Source organism: Aptenodytes forsteri, unplaced genomic scaffold (assembly GCF_000699145.1).
Source record: "Aptenodytes forsteri isolate BGI_AS27 unplaced genomic scaffold, ASM69914v1 Scaffold82, whole genome shotgun sequence".
NCBI classification, from domain to species: Eukaryota; Metazoa; Chordata; class Aves; order Sphenisciformes; family Spheniscidae; genus Aptenodytes; species Aptenodytes forsteri.
Genome location: NW_008795490.1, coordinates 13,619,565 through 13,643,047, shown reverse-complemented (window position 1 = coordinate 13,643,047; position 23,483 = coordinate 13,619,565). Strand labels below are relative to the sequence as shown.

General features: G+C 37.3%; 1 protein-coding gene across 1 annotated transcript; it reads right to left on the bottom strand.

Annotated features, from left to right (window-relative positions):
- Positions 1-555: 555 nt before the first annotated feature.
- LOC103900819 (vesicular inhibitory amino acid transporter) lies at positions 556-22,371 on the bottom strand. The gene is made up of 2 exons (XM_009281589.1): positions 22,135-22,371; positions 556-1,707 (listed from the first exon to the last, which is right to left on the bottom strand). The coding sequence occupies exons 1-2, from the start codon at positions 22,369-22,371 to the stop codon at positions 556-558; spliced, it is 1,389 nt and encodes a 462-aa protein (XP_009279864.1).
- Between the last annotated feature and the right edge of the window lie 1,112 nt (positions 22,372-23,483).

The following is a 23,483-nucleotide window of genomic DNA, read 5'->3' as shown; positions in this document are numbered from 1 at the left end:
CTACTCATTTAAAAAACAAGTAGTAGAACTTGTCTTACATAAAAAATGAAATTCACTGATTTGTTCTGTTCATGTGTTGAATTACATTCTGCCAATAATGTGAAATCGTATTTCATCCATTTGCAATGATAGCTCTCTCAAACTCTATCATATCCTGTAAGCTAGATTTGGTAGCTTTGAGACTGAACAGTATCTAACCCTGTGAGAAATTCTGGTTAAGTTGGTGGAATCACTTTCAGTAACCATTTTAGGATGTGCATGTCATGTATGAACAAAACCATATAGGATTAGTTTAAAATTATTTTCATGCTAAACCATCTCCAACACCTTCTTTCCTCTCAACATTTTAAATAGGGGTAGTTTTGTACTTTTTGGCTATAAAGGTTATTTTCCAATTTGCTTAGAGCCACATACTTTTACAGTTAAAGCCCTGATCCTTAAAAAACATTTAAGTATATGCTTAATTTTACCTAGTGACAAAATCTCTTATATACCTACTAACAGGGTAAAAGCATTTATAAGATTTGGGCCTTATTTGGCTTTCAGGAAATCTTTTTACACTCTTCCAAATACTTCAAGCAGCCCTTTTATTGAGCAAAGTATGCCTGCAAGACTACAAAGGAAACCCAAAATAAAAACAGAGATATCTGCACATTTCTCTAAGAAGGATAGTTTTTTCCATTTAAGTTTTAAATGGAAGAGAGAAGGAAGAAGAAAAGTCATAGCAGCACCTGTTACACTGCCTGTTAAACCCATCAGCAGGGCAAAATGTGGTATGAACATGGCCATCAGCAGAGTTAACAGGAGAAATGAGCCTCTTACACCCAGAGCAAATAGTGGAGATCTGTAATTGGAATGGTTGCCTCTAGAAATACAAGCATACACAATTTCTGTGGCTGCAAAAAAGGGCAAAGGGTAAGAAAGAAGAGCCTTGGTTAAGAGGCACAAATTCACTAGGGTTTGAAGAAATGATGGCAGGTTGTCAGTAATAACTTCCTTTGCCTCTTCACCCCAGGTCAAGAATGCAGTCAGTGCAAAGGTTGTTTTCAAGACACAGGCAAAAAAATGAGTCCAGTTCAGCATACATCTAAATTCCCCTGGGTTTTTCATGTTACCTTCAAGTTTGGGAAGAAATATTTGCGAAGTGTAACTGAAAATGATCACCCCTACAGAGACCAGGAAGTCCTCAAACTCAATGGAGAGTCTGAATTTTGCCCAGGACCACTGATGTATTTGTGTGAGACAGTAAGTCATCACTACAAGGATGATAATGAAATGGACCAAGGAGCAAAGCTGGCTGAGTTTGGAAACAATTTTGAGAGTCTTGATAAATACACAAGGCAGCAGTGTAACAAATGCCATTACAGACCAAGTTTTCTCAGTCATTGGTACATATGGAAAACTATGTGACAGCAAGTTCCCACTAACAACCAGATACAAAATACATGTCATGATCAGTTCCATCACTTGGGTCACATTGACAACTATGCCACCTAGTTTGGAAGATTGCTTTTTACAGCAGGCATTCGCAATATCTTCATACGTGTCTCTCACTCTTATGAGCTGCCCATCTTCATTTTCTTCATACAGGCAGGCGATTAGAATTTTGCCTGTGTAACAGCATAATGCTGCAGCCAAGATAATAAGAAACAGGCCACTGTATCCACTGTGGAGAAGAGCATATGGCAATCCTAGGACAAATATCCCCTGAAAAGGAAAAGGAGAAAGAAAAGATAGAACAAAATCCCTGAGGCGAAATGTTTACTAGAAGCCACACTCCCAAACCTGCCCTCCATTGAACATTGCTTTCACCTAACTGCATGGTGGAAGTACTGCTACGTTCAGCTAAGTAAGTAACAATCATGAGAAATGTGTTTCTTTATGATAAATGAAATTATCAGCAAAGATAACTGCTCCTATTGACACACATGTAATGATAAGCTAGGAAAAAGAGAATGTGCCTGAATGATAGAGTCAGGTTCCTAGTTAATATTTAATGCTAATGTGATTAGAAGCACATTTTAGAAGGTTCATAGGCAGTTATTCAGTCAACATGCATGTTAATGAAACAGGTTCAATATCAGTAAAATTAAGCAACTGTACAAGTTTCATTCAAATTAAAAATAGCACTGTAGATAGATCCAGTAATGACAATCCTCTTTGGTCTAAAAACTGTTAACAGACCTCTGGAAAGAAAATGGCATTAGAGTGACATCAGACTTTGCTTGTGTTTCCTCTGCGGCTTCTGTATGCCTCGTGCAGCCTTTGCTTGTTAAGTCCACTGCTAAAGTGATTCTTCTTACGGCTGAGATTCTAGACTGTGCAAACTTATTTAGGTGTTTAGAAATACATCTAAAACATATAGACATACTTTTCTCTAAACAGTTTCTGAAAGGAACAGAATTATACTTGTTTTATCAAGTAAAAAAAACCCTGGCATTTTAGTTTCACAGAACACTGTGTATTTCTTTGTCTTTTTCCTTCTTTCTTCTCTATATTTAAGGACAAATGACACTTTTATGTGGTTTAATTTCCATCAGTACAAACCAAACAAAACCCTTGAACAACAGTTATTCATAAAAAGTTCCAATTTAGGAAAGATGCTTCTGTGACATTTCTCTTTTTGTGCTACAAAGCTGAAATTAAGCAATGCACATTAGTCAGACTGGTCAGGCGTTTTTGTTCTTGATGGCTGAAGAAAGGTGGGGAGGAAACAAAATACAGTTAACTACTTCTACAGAAATTTTTACTTCAGTATTTCTTACAGCACCAGTGACATGAGGAAATATGAGCACTTGTGCTCATGTTTGCTATTCTGGCCTGACAGAAGGACTTGATTTGCATCAAACCTATCTAAACTCTATTTCTGACCAAACCTGAGCAACCTCATTTGCTCTGCAAAACCCATGGATCCCTGACAGAAAGAGGCCTCCTCGCAGAAGGGGCGACCCACTCTTCTCTCACTTCCCGAGTGGGTAGTGCCGCTGACTGCCTTCAGGAGCCAAAGCAGAAGAGGTGAGTTTAACGTTCCAAATCTTAATTTCAGACTTTTCCATCCACAATCGTGGATATGAGGCCATGCGGGGGACAAGTGTTTCGGGCATGCTTCTGTCTTTCGTGTTTTCTATCAACTCTCTCAGGTTTTATACCCAGCAGACAGCTTCTGTGAGGGCAGTCTAGGAGCCCAGCTCTGCTGGAGCTCATCAAGAAGGCGGGTGCTTGTCTCAGCTTTGTAGGGTTTATACCTAGCACCCCACCTCTAAGTGATACAAGTACTCCTAGGCCTGATCCATAAGGAGGGCTCTGAAGACAGGCAATTTTTGAAACACTAAATAATCACCAATGTATAAAAATTATTCTCCTTTTCTTCCAGCCACAAAATAGCAGTCCTTTTCAGACAGATTGTGGGATGACCATCAACCAGAGAAGAAAGATTAGAAGTCCTTAAATTAGAGCAGTATTTTTTCTCTAAGTCAATGAGAAAAATAGAGTGCCCATCATATGAACGAGCAGCATTGCCTATTTCACCAGGCTTCACTCTAGATGCAGATATCTTCAGCTTTCAGCTGAATTAGAACTGGAAGAATCTGTTAAATACACGCCCTAGTACATTTCGATTAAAAAGGTCTATGCCTTTATGTACTGAAACAGAAGTACCTCAGTTATTATTACTGATATAATAAAGTTATTGACTAGATACCTTTTTTGGTTGTTTCCAATGACTTCATTTACAGCAATGGTTTTGTATACATCACAGGTGAGTCATTTATATTATAAGTAATTTTATATTTATATTATAAGTTATTTAGGAGCTGGGACATTCGACTACATAGCTTGTGGTACTTCAGTCACCCAAATCTCCCCGCTCCAATGGCTTAGCTCCATTCTAATACAGGCGACCCAATTAGCTTGCAGTGTAATTAGCATTTCTTTTGTACGTTAACTTCACAGAAGTGTTCAAAATTCTACCATTCCTGCCATCTAACGGTCTACTTTCTTAAAAAGACTAGATATCTGGCTCTATCCAGATTGCAGGTAGCACACGTGTAACAGTAGCTTTTGGAATCGTGCCATTTTTAATCGTGGCTTTGACTGGCAAGTTAGGTAGTTGCTTAAAGAACAAAATGTGTTTTCTTTCCTATGAAAACAATCCTTGGAGAATATTTACATAACAGGTTGCGTTTAAAAGCATCACCACTAAACCAAGTCTATGAAAAAATCAGGAAGATAAAAGCCAGAGAGTCATCTTCCATATTAACATAAGAACAATGATATTTTCTCAGTTCCTTGCAGTTTGTAGCAAGCTTATCTCATTTGTTCCATACTCACAGCATTATTATTTTGCCCCTTAACCTGCATTTGGGAGTTCAAATGGTATCTGCTGACCCAAAGGGTCACTGTATAATTAAACTGCAGGTAAGTGTCAGCACGGGCCTTACCCACACAATGGCTTCTCCCCTGCTGAATTTAGTCTATTAACGTTTATATGACTAGCCTCAACCTAAACCAAAGCATAAGTCTTTCAGAGACATTATCACATTAGACAGCCATTTACAGTCCTCCCCACAGGTGTCTGCTTTTCCATGCTTAATTGTTAGTTTAATCAGAGCATAACATAATTCTAACCTCTAACATCTCCTTGCTGTTGTTTATATAAAATAATTTTATTTGGTACCTAACACAAACCACAGGATGATGAGGGGGGTGGGGAGGTTGGTGGGGTTTTTTTTCATCTTCTGAATTCAAACCTTATTAAACAAACCCATTTTTGCACTCTGTATATTCTTTCTTAAAATTATGTATCAGTGATTGCCAATTTCAAATCACATACAGTGAGTTTAGAATTTCTAAACTGAAACTTTCTACAGAAACTGTAAGTTTTCTTTTCAGCTGATGTCTTTGACATCTTTTTCCCAGAGTTTGTAAACAATAGCTGGTGAGATTTGTGTAAGGGACTTACTGTTTCTGTGTCCTTCAGCTTTCAGTTAATAATAGAAAGCAAACATTGTGGACATAACTGGTTTTGCAGCTTTTTGGATACAGACCATGGTTAGTAGAGAGAAATGGGAGAACTCTGAACATGCCAATACAGTAAGTATGTATGTGGTGAAATGACAGTGCTTTTCCTGCCTTGACAGAAATGGTTTTTCCATTGAAAAAAAATGTTTCATGTATCAGCACATTGTCAAATTTCTACAAAAGATCCAAAAACTAGTTAGTGATGGCCATGAGAGCTCGAAGAACATAAGACCCTTTGTCAGGCTTCAAAACTCATTTTGGATTTAATCTTCTGTTCTTACCCTTCCAAAAGCAATACTTTCTGTTAGGACCATTTCCTGAACTACTGTTACACCATTTGTCAATGCACATTCGGTCCAGCCTGGCCCCATCACTTGCTCTTATTGAGTCTTCTGATCCTGTGTTCTCGTGTTCAAATTATGGCATAGACAGCCTTAGCTGTGAGGCATCAATTAAAAATGAGCGGCAACCATTTCTTAAACTGCCTCCCAGCTCTTAGTTTTAGCATTCTGCCTGGGAAGTGTTCCTGTCTAAGCGGTTTTATTTTCAACCGTTCTAGTGGCTAAGTCAATGTTAGCTTTAGAGCTAATATGCTGTTTTAAGGTGATCTGTTTACAAAACAGACCAGTACAGGGAAAAAGCAGTCACGCAGCTGGGTACAGGGGAAGTGGCGTTTTTGAAACAGTCCTCTATCACGGCTCAGCTTGAGCGGCTGTGTTAGTTGCCATCACTCCATCCACCCTGTACAGGGAGGGACCCCAAGCTTGCCCAGCGGGCTGCATCTTCCCTTCTCTCCCGAGATGTTTGCAAGACACGGGTATTTTCACCCTAGACTGAGGGTGGAAGTGGACTGTTCTTTGTCAATGAGTGAATACATGTGCCTGGGTGGAGGTCCTTGTCAAACATCCAGGGTGGACTCAGCCATAGGCAGCCGGGCCTAGAAAGAAGAAAGGACCGAGGGCTGAACTGGCGATCAGCCTCTGAAGAAATGGCAAGGACAAGAGCGGAAAGGGCATGTAAGGAAAGGTCAGTCTCAGCTACAAGCTATTTATTAGCCTTGTCAGAATACCCCCAGGCGGAAGCAACCAGGTGTGACAGCTACCACCAGGAATTACTGATCCACCTACAATACAACACAAGCACATCAGGATTTCCAAACTACATCTCCACGTTAAAACATTTTTGCATTTGTCGATGGCTGGACTGCAATATTTGAACTACATGGTAGTGTTTCCCACACTAGCAAGGCTGGCTGCTTGTTTAAAAATACTAGATATCTGGATTAGTGTAGAATGCAAAAAGTGTGCCTTCTGCTATCATACCACTGTTTGACACTCCTTCACCTCAGGGCAAGCACCTCCCCAAGGAATAAAATATGTTTAGAAAAATGTATAAAAGCACCGTCAAGCACTCTGAGAAAATATCAAAATTCCTTAATGTTCAGTTTTAAGGCTTTTTAGTCCCAGGTAAAATGCTTATAGGCTGTTTTAACCTGAAATACGACACTTTGAAAAACAAAGCAGATTGAAAGGTAATTAAAAAGTAAAGAAGATCAGATCCTGGTCAGAGTTGAGACATGCCAGAAGACAATGAAATAAAATGGAGTAAAAAGCAATGCTAAAAAAAAAAAGAGAGAGAGAAAAAGATTTCACCTTAAGACTTAATCAGATGGAAAAATAAATTAAGAAATTAAGAAGAATTTAACCGAAAATTATTCAGTTCCCCTATATGCAGAATACATGCTAATATGCCAGACTGCTGAATTAGCTCTGATTGCTTTTCTCACCATCTGTAGCTATTCCACTGGAACAGTTCATTTAAGCCTAACTATTTTCCCAACTATGTATTTGATTCCCTGCATGAACATGGGTTAGGCATAGAAACTATACGGGAAAACCTCCTTCATGGATCTTCTTGGAAGAATAGGGAGATAAATTCAAGAACCCTGCTTTTCAGTACACTTTCACAAAATATTTAATTATGGTGTTTAGCATTTGTTGTCATTTAAAATAAATCATTTTCCAGAACAAATGCAAGCCTGTGTTGCTGTGGTATTTCATAGAATCATAGAACAGTTTGGGTTGGAATATGAAGATACAACTTTATTAGCACTAAATTAAAAAATATAGCAAATCTCTTAATCTCATGCCATGATATCAGAGCTACTTGCTTGTTGACCTCTATGGTCTTTTTCCTTTCTCAGCCACCACTGTGATCAACGGTGATTTTGTATCTTCTTCCAGATCACTGTTGACTACATTGAATGATACTGGACCAGATGCCAATTATTCTACTGGATAACCTCCTAACCCTACTAGAAACTCATTCCTTTGTCAATAGATCCACACTGACAGTTACTTTTTTTGGATCTGTCACTTCAGCAGTTGTTAATCCATTTAAGATGTATTCTATTGTTGCACTAATTTTTAAATCAGAATGTTGTGTATTAATGTGTCAGAATTCCTTTTAAAAGTCTAAATATATTATTTATCTTTCACTGCCTATATTACAATCTCATCAAACAATTATATCAAGTGTGTTTAATAAGGAGTGTAAGGACTCTTTCTCAAAACCCATGATGATTGAAACTAATTATATTCCTAGCTTTTTATTCTGTATCAGTTAACACCTGTATTAACAATTACATTCTTTTTCTCAGAATTGTTGCCAGGTTTCACTAGTCAGGATTTAACTGGCTTTTTAAATATTGGAATTATATCCACAATCTCCTGAAAATTCCACATGTAATAGCGATTGAATAAGAGTATTATCAGGTCAGATGTATCTTTTGTTATGTCTCCCAAGTGCAAACTTGCTGGGCAATCTGCTTTCAAAATATTAACGAGATACATTTTAACATCCATTTTAAATAGTAACTGTAGTTATCTAATAGTTAATTGTCCAAGTCTAAGCTTGGAAAAAATAGGCACCTCGATTTAGAACTCACACCTATCTTAAGATAGGTTGTTAGCAGAGCTGAGATGAATTTCGTTTCAGAGATGCCTGTTTCTCTTGCTGGGCAAGAGAATATGTACATAATGGAGTAGACACACAGCTTAGAAACTCTGAGCGCTAGCTTTTAAATATCTTATGCAGAATAGCATGGTGCCCATCCTGAAAAATTACAAAATGGCCCACTGTTCTTCTGTGCTATGAGCACATCCTCCTGCTTCTCTACAGAGACTACTTACGAACAGTTGCATCTTTTTTCAGAGATAACAATTTTAGAACTTCCCTCTACTACTAATGTAGGAAATCAGTGTAGCAAAATTCAGTGAGAGATCTCAGAGAAGAGGGAGGTGATCTTACATTAGAAAATCTCTAAGTTGATTTTACCTGCTCTCACATCCACACACTCAGCAGCACTGGGGTGTGTGTCCTAGTGGCTTGGCCAGGGTCACTTGCGTGCATCAAGGAGGACAAGGGATGCTGGCAGTCAAGTGCTCACTGTGTCTCTGGAGTTCATCTTGACTAGTGATGATCCAAACAGATTTTGGATTTACCTTCTGTACTCTTTTGGAGTGGATGCAGTTTTGGATCTTTTGCCTCATTATTTTGTCTCATCCCTCATAAATATTAGGCAAAATTCCTGAATTTCACAGTACTGTTGCTTTCCTTATCTGCATGTTTTATAGATACTGTCCTCTACTTCATTCCCTTAACACTTATCTATAGGTCAGTTTTTCTACCTCTCCATTTAAATAAGATCACATATATGGTGCTCTGTAGCAGTTAACGCATACCTTCCCTTTTAACTTTGTTCTGCTGTTTCTCCTGATGCTTTTAGACAAGCATACACAGTCACATACAGAGACACACATTTCCATTCATACTTAATTTATACCACTATTAGTATTACTGTTTCAAATTTTTACACTAAACCTATCCTTTTTTTTCCTAATTCCTAAAAATTGTTTTCTTACTGTCCTAATCCCTGGGAGATGCATTTTTTTCCTAGTGTCTTTGGGTTCCTGTATCTCTTCGCCACACTTCATAATTTATTATTTACAATGATTACTCTCACTCTCCCTTTCTCCCTTTTGCTATTGTTATTTTCTTAAATTTTAATTGATACATTCACTTCACACTTGAAGTAGGAGGGGTTTTAACACATAGGTGTACTATTTCTTAATTATGAGATGTGGCTTCTGGACATCTCATAAATTCTTGTTAAACAACTTTAAAATTGCTTTCACAATTTGCTGTCTGTATTTATTCTTCCTAATCAATCATCTCTCATAATTTTCTCCAGGTTTGTAAAATTCACTCTTTTGAAGTACCAAGTATATATATGTTACTGCCCTCTGTTTTCCCATAATGAATGTAATTAGATCCACTGATGTGTTCATCTTTATTCAACATAATAAGGCTCAAAATAGAATTACCTTATGCTAGGTTCAATACCTTTTTTGTTAGATAATTATTATCTATCATTTTTAGAAACTTTAATGATGTTTTACTACAGACTGCATACAACCCCCAGCATAGGTCTTTAAAACTGAAGTCACCAAGAACAATACAATTTTTCTTTCCAGACAATAGCTCTAACACAGATAATCATCTCTAATGTAGAGTGCCACCCTCACTTCTTTTACCTACTCTTTTTTTGTAAACATGTTTTATCTAATTATTTTTAAATTCCAGTCACATAAATCATTCCACCATGTATTTGCAATATCAGTTATATCCTATTTCTTCCCAGCAGAAAGAATTTCTTGTTCCCTAGCTGGCTACCCAGACTCCTGGCACTGCTCTACAGACACCAGGAAAAGAATTCATCTGCTTTCCCACTTGCTTCCCAGTTTGTTCACAGCTCAGCTGAGTTTGAATTAAAAAACACTACAAGCTGTTCTGTGGAAAACTTCAAATATTGTCCATGGCCTGTATGACCTTAGCAGCAGATCCATCTCCTTTAATGTCAGTGAAAAATCTTCCTTTAACTTCAGGGATGGTTGAATTAGACCCCAGCAATCTTGTTTTTCCTGATTTTTCTTATTCTTTCTCTCTGCCAATGCCAGCCTGTTTTAGCTGCAGGGAGGAAAGTGGCTAAGGTGTTTATTCTGTGATTAATGCCTGCAATCACCTTATATACTGAGAGAAACTTTAGAAGTGTTGTTCTGTCAATCCTTCAGGTACCATAAGCAGATGACAGGGCAGATAGACTGCTCAGGAGATGCTGTGATAAGGTAAGCAAGTAAGGAAGGTACATGGTCTGCACTGCAAAATGTATGTGTTCATTTGACTGACGGAAGCCACTGATTTTGTTTGCCTTTTAGTGGCCAGATTAGTCTTAAGAATCTCCTAAAGATTAGGAAAGGGAACAGGGGAAAGAAAATGTCTCAACAAAAAAGGAATTGCTGCTATTGAGTGTGACAGTTGATCCAATTGGCTTTGCTATTGGTTTAAATATTTGTTCTAAACCTGAAATAACATGCTTGATGCTTAATTCTGCATGGTTTGATGGAAAATGTTAATTTGCATAAATTCAGAGCTATCTGCAGGAATGCACTGAATCACACAAAGTAAATCTCCCAAGCAAATTACCTTTTAAGAAAATATATTATTTTGCTTGGTCCCAAAGGAGAAAGCAGGCTTTGGTAAAAGAATGAGGGCTTTTATTATGTGTTATGTAGCGGAGAGGAAAAAGAGATGAAAAAAGTAAGGCAGTCAAAACTAAAACAAACATTATTTTGAAAGTTAGTAGTGGTAAGCAACATGGACTCACTGGCTGCTTACCTATTTCCCACATTATAGCTCAACACGTATTCTCAGGTTTTCACCTGAAGGCAGGCAAGTACTCAAAACATCCGGTACAGCAACACGTGAGCGAGTTGTCATGAAAATGTGGTCAAAAGAGCTTGGGGGGAAGCAGAGAGGGGACTTTGGGAGACTAGAAGCAAAGCAAAGCAGTGGGGACCCAAATAACTTTACTTGACTGTGAACTGACATAACAAAAGGAAGAGTTAAAGTGCACAGAAAGTTCAAACTCAGGCTGGGAGAAAGCATTTGGCTTGTTAGGAGGTTTTCTTGAATGCTGCCTGTATGGGACAAGCCACAGTTCTTGTTACTTTTACCAAGTAAGGCTGAAGAGGAAATGGAAAAAAAACAAACCCATACTACAAAGAACTTTGCACTGGAACAAACCTTATGCACCTCTGAGAGGTGAAAAGGAAGCCCGGTTACATCTTCTGGAAGCTGGGTTATGTTTTCTGAAAGCTGGCATAGGATTTGTCACGACTGCATGCAGAATAAAAGGTGACTGAATCCTCCCCTGGCTAATATTATCCTGTTCTTTCCTCAGCACAGACCCAACCGCCAATTTTAGGTGAACTCTTACCCAAGCTATAATGACTCCCAAAGCTCGGCGTATAAAGGGGAAATTTGTCTTACAGCACTGCCTGGAGAGAATACAGTTAATAGTCTGGATGAAAGACATAAAAAGTGGTATACTATTATTTTTGGTCTCTAGGAATCAGTAAACTGATACAGAGTATCATAGTATATTCTTCTGGAATAGATATCATAGTATATTCTTCCGAGAAAAGATGCTGTCTTACAATTAGGCTGGGTATAGACAACAAATCTCTACTGCTTTTCCTCTCTTAACCTCAGTTAAACTTCAGTGGCACCCCTGGAGGCTTCTACCTTTAGGATAAAAGAAGCAGCAACTGATTTTACTGCTGATATTCCATCACGCACAGATACAGATAAAGTTGAGGTTGCAAATGAATTCCCGTAATGGAGGTGTCTCTCTTCTATAATGACATAAAAGATCACATTACTCTTAAAATTCAACAAAGTAGAATAATTCCCCTAATTTCAAGTAGATTAGACAAACATTCCCAAATGTGTGTAATTAATAATAAAGAGAAAAACTAAAGATCAGAAATGTGACTAAGTTTTCTGGCATGCCCTGAGTACTCAGCATAAAAGCAAAGTTATTTAAGCTCTCCTTTTTAAAAAAAATTAAATTTTGAATATAGTTATGCATTGTGAAACCAGGCATATGGCATATAAAATGCATGCCGAAGATGTCTTTTTAAGGTCTCTAGATGTAAAATACTTGAAGTATTACTACTTGAAGAGGTATTTCTCATTCTGTTTGTACAGACTGTGACACAGTGGTTCTTGACCTCTACTGGCCCATGAACAAAAGTACTGGAGTTATAAAGTAAGTCATATTCCTTTTCTGTGGGTGTTTTTTTTTTTTTATTTTCCTCTTTTATTAAGATTTATTTTCTTGGTCTGCAGCCACACTGGAAAGACTTGGAGACAGGATGCTGAGGATCTCTAGATGAACAAACTGGGGACCTTGATTTTTCTTGACCTTTGACAAAGACCTCAGGTTTATTCTTAACTTTTAGATACAAATACTGTCTGTATGGATAGAGACAAAAACACTTCTTTCATTATTAAAACATAGTTAAGTAATTGCTGTAAAAGTTTGTATATTTAAAAAAGGAGTTTAATTTCTTTTTCTTAACCTGAGCAATTCTGACAGTGCAGGGAAAACATCTCAGCCTTATTGGATCTCTCCTTTGTTCATACTTCAGTGTTGAGAGCTGTAGTGATTTCATATTTGAGAAATTTATTTTAAGACTGTATTTAGTTTCTGTTCCTTTCTTCTAAATAACTTTCATTTCTCACATTCAAATTTTTAGGCAAAATCCCAATTTATTCATGAGGTGTAAAAGTTAATGGATTTCAGGTGAAAACTCAGTGACTATTACTGAAGTTACTAAAGTGACTACTTTTTTTACTCTCTTTGGTACCCAAGGAAATGATCACTTCTTCACATCTATGAATTGGCTTAATCTCACCCAACTTTTTCTGTCTAAAACAGACATTTAATGAATGAGTACACACAGTAGCAGAAAAGACTTACATGACAAATCTACCTTGCTTTGATGCACACTTACTAGAAATGGGATTCCTAACGTCACCTATCTAAATACAGCAAAAAGTAAAGCTGATCTGATAGCTCTGGAAAGGACGGATAGAAATAAGGATTACCAGAGGACTATTCATTCCAACAGTGTAGGGCACTTATTTTAGGATTTGTGAATCTCCATCAGAGATGCCTATCTCTCTATGTCGCCTATAGAGTGAGATGAATTCCTTTATGAAGGTCATGAGGCTGTGAGGTGCCCGGGAAGAGCAAAGGAAGAGCAGGAAGCTGGATAACTTGGGAACATGACTGCACCAGGGGAGGCAGGGACAGCGGGGGAAAGGTGTCATTAGGTAAATTGGAGAACACTAGAACATAAGGTTGTGAACCATATGAGGTAGCAACAAGGGGTAGGAGAATATGATGGGCAAGAGGCTGTGAGGAAAAATGACTGGATATGAGAAATATCTAACTATAGACACAAGACAGGAATAAGTAGAAGGCTAGAGGGAAAGTATGAATTATGCAGCTGATTTTCCTTTCTGATTAGGAAAGCAAACCTTCAGGGCTGGAATGGCAGCTCCTCACAATTTAGGAGATAGCAAAGAGTCTCTGAAATCCCATCCAAGCAGCAGAGGGAAGCCTACAGTTTTGTGCAGGTATTTTATTTTTAACTTGAGATGACAACAATAAAAAGTACAAAAGGAAGAGCTCAGAGCAGCTGGCTTTCCAGCAAAAGTGAAAAAAGTCAGCAGCAAGCAAAAGCAACAAGAGCAGGAGCGGAGAACTCATTTTAAACTCTGGATCGCAATTAAAGCTTAGAAGAAGATTTTTAAGTGTCTTAAGGGAAGGTGGCTGGGGAGATGTCATCTGGAATTGCAGAAATCATGCAGACAACGAGACAAGAGAATGGCTTTAAAATGTGGTGAGATAGAATAGACCTCAGTGCCAACTTCTAAATATGATACAAACAGTAAAATGAGGGATTTAACAGTCATTACAAAGAAAAAATAAGATAACTTCTTATAAATATAACTTTCTTATGAAAGAGGAATAATATATCTTGCATTATATAATTCTTATACCCATATTTACATTTCTTCAGGCTTCAGTAGAACTATTAATAATTTCTGAAATACCCAGCTTTAGTTTGGAATAATCGAACTAGAATGAGTTTTAAAACTGAAAAAAATCCTCTGCTTATCAGGGAGGAACCAGCCTGAATCAAACATGTTTCTAGAGGGGAAAACTGAGCAATAAAAAAAACTATCATGAATGGAAATACCCATGTACAGTAAAGGCAAAAGCTGAAGCTACCATTGCAACTGATAACATAAAACAACAAAAAATGTTTGCTCTAGGGACCTACAAAACATAATCTGCTGGTGCTGTTATTTGTGTCAATTCAAGAAATGGACTGAGAGAAATTGAAATGGATAGCAGAGTATGTGTGTATGAGTTGAAGTGAATGTTTCCTCACTTTGACTCATATGTTTACATTTTTGAGAAGTAAATATTAAATTTGATTTTTTTTTGTTAGCTATTTAGTGAACACAGTATTGTACATATGGCAAAACTAGTGCCACTGGCCAAGAATACAGAGAAACATTGCCTTCCAAGAAACGTGGTGTGTGTGGGGAGAAGAGGGAGAATAGATGCAAATAGAAGTCAATTTCTTTTCTTTAGCTTTAGGGGCAAAATGTTTTATACAGCTTACTGTGCTAAAACTAGGTTACAATATATCATCTTCAGTACTGTGTGTAATCAGTGTTTAGGGCTTTTTATTTTCTCAGATAGCTCCATTTGCTCATTCAGACAGAGCTTGTGCCATTTCAGTGGATCTCCTGCTGTCAGGAATTATACATATTGAAGTAAACTGTAGATTAACCATCTACGGATTGTGCAGAAGAAGCTTTACCATTGGAAAGTCTGCTACAGAAACATTACTATTTCTATCAGTACATTATAATAATTCAGATGTCCTTTACTTTCAGCGTTAAATTCTCATACACATCTGCAGATGTTGAGCTTGTCAACCTTTATTCCTTGATGAACCCTAAGGATCACTCTTTCTTTTTATAAAAAAATGAGCTCCCTTCTGAAAATTTGCTAATGAAAGTGAAGGAAGTTTATAAAAAAACAGGAAAGGAATGCTATCTGACAAAATATTTTACTTTCTGCTGCCTATCACTATGTTCTTGCGGTCTTGGCAGGAATGTTATCTTGGGACAAGTTATATGTCTAAATACGGTTTACTAAAGCAAATTTGCTGAGGTTACACACCTCGTAAGTTTAAGAATAGGGACAGAAAGAACATTTTTAAGAAGACTATTTTCCACCAGTGATAGCTGGTCAGTGGCATGTGCTATAGAGAGGCACAAGTGTACAAACGATCTCAGCCACAGATGGCTGGTAAATAATTATAATAGGTAATTTGGGCTTTGTTTTGAAAGGTAACTGTCAAACATAATATCACAACAATAAAGTAAGCAGATATAGCAGATACAGCAGAAACTCAAAGTTGCCTAATAATAGTGTTTTTAAATACCACGTGACCTGCCATGAATTAAAAAAATGAGAAATTATACCATCTGTTTTCATTCAGCTTATTACAAATGCTCTTAGGGATTGATGAGACCAAAAAGCATGGTAGATTAATTTGATTTTAGTGTAGCGGGAAAGTACATCAGCTATTCCCTTCACCTGAGGGAGCCAGAGATCCTTGTTCTGCAACAAGTCGTGGTGCACTGGGTTCTCCCATGGAATAAAGTGATCATTGCTTTCAGGCAGCTGACAGTTACTTGATCCTGTTTGGTAACATTTACTATTTCAAAGGGTATAATTTTCATAACGCTACTATCCATTTATCTTTGATATCATGGTTCTGCCATTCTCTTTCTTGACCATCTGGATTTTTAAGATGAAATGCCCATTTTAATGGCTGAATATTCTAAAGGTACTCTTATCACATTTGCCTGCTGATTTATCTTGTGCTCAGCCCCTACAATGGGTCTCAATAGCAAGGAGAATCCATTCTATGTAGAAAAAAAGAGAGGAAATTGAATCAAATGTCAAGCTGATTTATCACAGGCCACATTTAAACAATCATTATTTTGTGAAGAGTTTCTGTAAAATAGAAAACATTTTGAGACTTACTTTCAAAATTGTTTTCATTATTGGAGCACCTGGAAGTCCTTGATCGGAATCCCATTGTGCACGGCACTGTGCAAACAAAGTACAGAAAGATGGTCTCTTCTACAAAGAATTTACAATCTAGGGGTAAGATAATAGGAAACAAATACAGGCAGACAGGGGAGTCAAGGAAACCATGAGTCAATACCAGAAATTGGTTGTTTAAATGTAGCTTATAACTGTGAAATTTTCAGAAAAAGGACATTTCTAAGAGGATCAGAGGAGTGCAAATAAATATCTTCATATAAGTTCATAGGAATGCTTGTTTAAATAGTTTAAAAATTGACGATGGTAATTGTAACTGGAAGAAGAGATCAGAGTCAATAGATGTAGAAAGATAAATGGTAGATTGTTAAAGAAAAGATAAGTGCTTACATTTGATTTGATGGTTGAAGAGGTGCTTGCAAGAGCTGGTGGATACATGGGGTATGGAATTGCATCAGCTTTCCAGGTGGGTGTGCATGGGGCGAGCTTGGCAAGGTCAGGGAAGAGTGTGCTACTGTGACCCAGGTGGGGAATTATTAGCGCTCAGGTAAGAGTTTTAGCCTTGTGGATCGGTAAATCAGACTATGTATTAGTGAGGTTTTACAGTAAAAATAAGCAGAAGCTGGACATAGTCTGAGTGCGAGGATTTAGAAAGAGCCATTGTATGTCAGTTGTAGCCAAACTATTAAGGCTATTAGAGTCATTTATGAAGAAGACAGAGAGAGAGAGACCTCCTGTAACTCTCTTGCAACTCGGCTATTAGGAAATGCAATTTTGGGCCCATGGTGCAGGCAAGCATAATCTAAGGACTGCTTTACCTTCTAAAAATTGTTAATATGTCATTTTAACATCTAGAAGGCTGCGAGAATTGCAATACTTCGATCCATTACTTGTGTAACCCATGTACTTGTTTCTGGGATGCTTCAAGAGCTAGTATGGTGCTCTCTGAACCAATTGTCCATATGTTGGGGACTGCCTATATGTGCAGGGAATAATTTGTATTTAACATAATTTTATGTTATATCGCAGTTCCTACTTGCTGGCAAATCTGACACAGAGGGGCTATGGAAAACTGATTTGCCACTCCTAACATTTCCATAATAGTTACAGTGGAATATGCTGATGTAAATCCATTCAATGCTCCCTCCATCTGTTCATTGCCCAGATGATGTGACAAACAACATAAAATGCAAAACTACAAAACAGCAACTTAAATCCCATGAGAACAATCCAAATAACTCTTCCTGGAACAAGAAACAATTTTAGATGAGCCACCTCTCTATGTTTAGGAGTTCTGGCTTCATAACGTTTTAGTGTTTGCAGCTGACCAAGGGAAAAGTGGACTGATATAGTGCATTTTCTAATGAGATTTATGGGAACGGCAGTTACCTCAAAATCAGTCCACTGCACAGTGCTTACATGTCAAATAAAGAGATCTCTGTGAATTAGATATAATTTCATTGTTGCAAAATAACACATTTGTGATAAAAAGATTTTGTGATAAAAAGTAGGGTTGGGAATAGAGAGAATATATATCCTGTACGCAGCCTTCTCTGTGCTATATGAATATGTGCACACAACTAAAGAAATCTACTGCAGGGTCTGAGCTGAAATAAAAGGTTATATGAAGTAGTGACCTATGTCCGGAATCTTTTTTTCCACTCAAGAGAAAATCCAAAGAGAAAACCAGGGCACAAACATTAGTTACAGAGTCTTCCCTAAAATACATCTTTTATCAATTGCATTGCATAACGGTGACATTCTATCATAGGAAAAACAGATCTGAGTTTAGATGGCTCTCACCAGGCTCTAGGCTTTTTTTTGATCTCCAGTTGTGGCTATACTGTATTGTGGTTGCAAACATATGAAAAATAAATTTGGCCAGTACTGTGGGTGCATTTCAGCTAAAATCATATTAATTGGCATTTTTATGTGCACCACAATAGTCTACAGTCCTGGAATTTTACTTTGTGCTGTCATTTTTTGACTAGCTCCATTTGGAAACTTGAATTACTTGCTGGTCCTAGGTTAGATATCAGCATCGGGCATCTCCGTTTAATTCTCAGTAACACCTCTTGATATGAGATGCAGCAGTGTGTTTCCCTCAGACATCTGTAATTTAGTTCAGAGTATGATTTCAGCTTCAATGTATAATTCAAGGAAGTTACTGCTCTGGGCACCAGAAAGGATTGACCCTTGTTCTCAAGCCTGGAAAATAAATACTTAAGATCAAGTACTGCAGTTAAGATCTAAGTGGTTATTTAGTTAAATGTGACTAAATTATTTAAGGTTGAGGATGAGAAGGTTTGTATTGTGGTACATCTAATGACCTGATGGCAAAAACATTTAGCTTTCTAAGCACACAAGCATGTACACATTTATATTTAGAAAATGCTTAAATAAGGTGTCAGTAAAGCTTAATGGGAGGGGTGTTTAGACACCTTAAAAAGATGTTTGCCTTTATAGCTTTAGGGGCATGTCTGCTAATTCTGTTTCTCAGCATCACTGCGTTTTCCACTTAAGTCTTTGGGAGTTGTTGATATTCAGTAAGCACTCTAAAGACTTAGTCTGTATTAGGGAGATGAAGGCAGGTAACTCAGAGGAAACATCATAGAAAAATAAATATTAACTATGAGATATTCTCAATTGAGTCTTTTAGAGTTACATAAATAAAAATGAGCCAAATTGGAACCCAATACGAAATGTATCTATAATGGCACACCGTGAAGGAAATACAGATATACACTTTCATTTTTAAAAATGGTGATTATTGAAGTGTTGAGTCTTTTCTAGACTAATATACAATATAAAAAATATAAATATAATGAGCACATTTATGATCACTACTGTAATAATCATTAATTTATTATTGACAGAATTTTTGATAATTATTAATAATATTAATTGCATTATTGTTTTCCTTAGAAGCACTCACAGTAGACAAGCACCCTATTGTGTTATTCTGATCATGGAACAAGAAAATTGCCTCTGCCATAGGGATTTCTAATCTTTGTACAACCCAATCTCTGCAACAGGAGACAGGAGACAAAAGATGGCTACGTTAGGTATCAGATGTATTGAATCAAATGGCACATTCAGTATGCTCTGATACAACATGTTTTCCCAAACGTCCAGGGAAGAGTTGTTCCCTTATATTATGCCATATTTTAAAGATTGTACAAGCATCATACTACTGAAAGCACTTTGGAGCTGCCTGGTAAAGTGGCTGGCTTTTTTGCACTGTTAAACTTGTTTGTGCCCCTGAGACCTAAGTGGAGGTAGACTCACAATGGTGTAAATTACAGTTATGCTGAGATGAACATTATTTCACTTCTTGCCATTATTTCACTTCTTCCCTTTCTCTCTCTTGGTTTTTCTCCGTTCTTTGTTGTCTTGTACCCCTTCATGATACTAGAGAGGAGTGCCTTTTTCTTTTACTTTGGCTTTCTCTTTCTTGGACAAACATTCTCCATACTGTTTGCAACAATCCTCCTACATATGGCTGGCAAATAAATAGACTTTATTGTCCTTTGGTTCTGCTGTGAAATGCTGTAACATTAGAATTTAACTACCTTCTTCCTTGTGACTGTTGCTTTGCTTATCTATCCAGCGCTACTGCACAAGTCAGGACAAAATTTTTTGGCCTTTTACTGCTATATACAAACAAATGCAACTTGCATCACTCTGCCAGATGATGCTGTTCATTTTCCCTTTTGAATTAACGCAGCTTTATGGTCTCTGCCTTTACCTAGATTAACTGGATACGGGTTTTCATTTGCCTGTGCAGTGTTGGAATACAAAGCATGTTTCCCTGGAAACTTTAAGTGTCTGAAGCAATCATTTACACGTACAATATCGTCACCAAAAGTGCACATTTTTTCAGTTGAAGTTAAAAACAAAATAAAAATCTCTGCCTGTTTGAAAGTATTTGCATTTAAAACACTATAAGAAAACCCTTTATTTAATTTCAGAGACCAAAGATTTAATCATTCCTATAATAAATCTGGATTGTGAAATAATTTCGCTTTCAGACTAATTGTATTCACCGGAATAACTGTTTAGAACACTTCAGAATTCTGCTGAAATGTTTACCTCTAATTGCCATGCAAAACACTTCTGCCCTTTCCTCTGGGTAGGGCAAAAACAGCTGTCATTTTAGCACAGATTGTCTGCACCAGTCAAGAACGTTTGGATTGTTTTAATCATTCTGTTCACAACTCTGACTTTCTCTTCAAAGCTATTCATAGAAATTTCTTCAAACTGCTATTTTTAACTGACAGATGCCCGTTCAATATTCTCTCCTCTCTCCTCCTCTCCTGCCTTTCCCCTTCCCTTTCTCTGCTCTCCACCCTTGTTCCTAAACCAAATCCCAAGGTATTGGGAAATAGGAAGAACACACACACGTGTACATAGATTCACATATGTGCTCACATATGCACATATGCAGTTTTACAATGTGTCGTTAGGACACTTCGGTTGTACTATCAACGAAACTGCAGCTCCCGGGCTTTGCCATCCTCAGCCTGCCTTAGGAGGAAAGCTCCATACAGCTGTAGCCAACTGCTCTTTTAATGCTGGTTTCTAAAATATTTGACCAAATGAGAACCAACAGCAGTATGCAACACTCAGCGTTCCGAGAATTTTCACTAAGACCATAGATACTGATCTGATTGGATAATTTAGCTTGAATTTGTCCTGTTTTTAAATAGGCAACTGTATGTTTGCTAGTGTTTTTACACTGTGTTATCGGTCTATTTTTTAACCGAAAGCTATATTAATAATTAATAGTAATTGTGTACATAACGACATTCAGGAATTTTTAGGCACTTTGATGTATTTACAGAGGCATTATTACTTTTGTTTTTCAGAAGGGAAAACAATGGATGAGAGAGAACGTGACTTGCCAAAAGGTCATACAGCAAATATTGACAAAATTGACTTCCAGAATGAAATTTTGGCTTCGGAGAAATCAAAGGCAAAATGCACAGAGACAACAATGGGCTCTCATCCCAGACTCCTGTCTTGACTAGATGCTGCTGAGGGAGACTGAAGATAAAATGTGTTACTAGAATGTAGCTGGGGTATTTTAGGACTTCACGCTTTTATTCACAGCTGAACACTTTCTGAGAATGATATGCTACTGTGCCCTAGATGTTACTGCATTGGCTCTCATGTGGTGGTGCTCATGTTTGAAAATACAGCGGGGTTAGAAATATGTCCTTTTTCTCCTCCTTTGCAGAGCTGAGGGATGAACTGGGTACATAAAAAAATGTTCATCGGCATAATCACAGACTTGTGTGACACTGGAAGGATTATTTTTCTATAATTAAAGTGCCATAAAAAGTGTTTAAGTAACAGTTACTGGGACTAGATGGGTTTGTAGATACTGCTTTCTTCTTACCATGTCAGACAGAAAGTTAGAGGTAATGATAGAATTATGTAAGGAAATGAATCACGAAAAGTGAGAAAAAGAATCTGAAACATTTAATGCTAAATTTAAGGATTCAGAAAGATACTCAAATTCCACACAGAATGCCAGGACAAAATGCTTTCAGTCTTTTCAACCTGACTATTTTCTTTAACATTGACAAGTATTATTACACTTCTTGTGCTTCATGCTCCAATTTATATCTAGTCTAACTTACATGTCAGTAAATTTATGTCTGACGTCAGTCTGGCTCTTACTATCCTCTTTTTATTAGATGTTTACCTCACATTTCTATCAAACATCTCTGTCACTGAATTCAAATAGACTTATTAAAGATAATGTCTGCACTTCCAGAACAGGTGCAATCAGCACCTTTTCATTTTCATCTAGTTTAAATATTTTTTAAACTTTAGCTAACATATCTATCTTTTTTTCCCTTTGGAACTTTATTTTTTCAGAGTGCTAATCTTATGCAGAAAGGTTGAAATATGTTAGTAATAAATTCATAGAAACCTTTTAGAATATTGCAAAATGGTGGTACGGTTAAGTAAAATAAAGCAGGCTAAGTGATGACCAGGTTTTTCAAATGATGATTGTAATGAGTGGGGAAGTAAAAGGTTACCTGAATGGCATTTGTTACATTCCATCCTGCTTCCCAGCTGGTGATCAGTTTGACCTGGGCATGTGGCAGGGGAGCTGGGGACTTGTATTCTGGATCCTGGTGGCAAACATCAAGCTCAAAGTTCAGGGGTCCATCTGGTTCCTCTCTGTCCTCACTGTGAGCTCTGTTCAGTTCATCTCTTCTAGCAAAATTCACGTGCTCTTCATCAGTGTCTGGGCAGCTGTCCCATCTCACCATTCCCGAAAAGAAAGATGGTGTTTCCCTAAAGCAGTTGAAAAGAGATGAAAAAGTCTGCTTCAGGTGAGCCATCCTGAATACTGAATGTTAAAGTAAAATCTTTCCTTACATGTCTTCATTTTTTTCAGCAGTTGTACATTGTTAATCCTTTTGTTAGGTTAGCCTTGATATTGTAGCTATGACTAATGAAGTTAATTGTCCTTAGTTCATTTATTTGTGCCACTTTCAAATGCCAGCTAAAGAAATATCTCCAGGGTCTTCGACATACTGCCCAGAGTAGTCTGCAGTGAGATTTAGTAGTCTGCAAGCTGCAATTTACAATTCAAATCCTTCTTCCTTTTACCTATGGTAGCTACATAGATCAGTCATTCATGAAGCATCTACAGGTGGCTGCAAGAATCTCTTCCTGAAAATTATGCATGTTTCTGATACAAATAAGTAGTTCTGCCAAAAGGAAAAAAAAAATGCTTCATTAAAAACTAGAGTTGATGGACTGACTGCTAAGTAAATGCATGTAAACAAGTTCACTTTTCCAGATGTGAGAATTGTCTGCTGTATTTTAGTGTCTACAGAGGTCAGTAGAACTTTAAAAATGTTCTTAAAAAAGCTCAAAGTTGCAAGAAGGAGAAAAAAAGAAGTATCTTGTTTATAACTATATCTAATTCACAGTTGCTGGTGACAGTTAGGGGAACGACATAGAGCTGTGATTATATGTTTACTGTATGGAGGTAAATGGTGATACATTATGATTATTCACACTGCAAAATCCAAAAAATAGTATTTACCAAAGTCTCTTCTTCTTTGCTTCCATGGCCCATGGAATTTGTGAAAGAAAGATAGAGAGAGAGTTGGGTTGCACAATTGTCGGATTATTTATGCCCATTTTCTTTTGTTGTTTCCCATGCCTGCCCTACATTCCTCTTCCCTCTTTGTTTCTCTATTGAGTACTGGGTTTTAACAGCTGTATTTCTGCATTAAAAACTGAGTAACTGGTACAACACTGCTGATCATGTTGGAAAAAAGCATTTGCTTATAAAGGGTCTGAATTTGACCATGTAAGATCAATTACAGTCCTTGCTTGCACTAGCATGTCCTTCCTGTTAGCTAAATTT

Coding starts and splice junctions, on each gene's coding strand:
- LOC103900819 (XM_009281589.1), bottom strand. CDS start 22,371: ATGGTGAGATGGGACAGCTGCCCAGACACTGATGAAGAGCACGTGAAT. Junction 1,708..22,134: donor ATGTAACAAATGCCATTCAG/GTAACCTTTTAC, acceptor TTTCCTTTTCAG/GGGATATTTGTCCTAGGATT.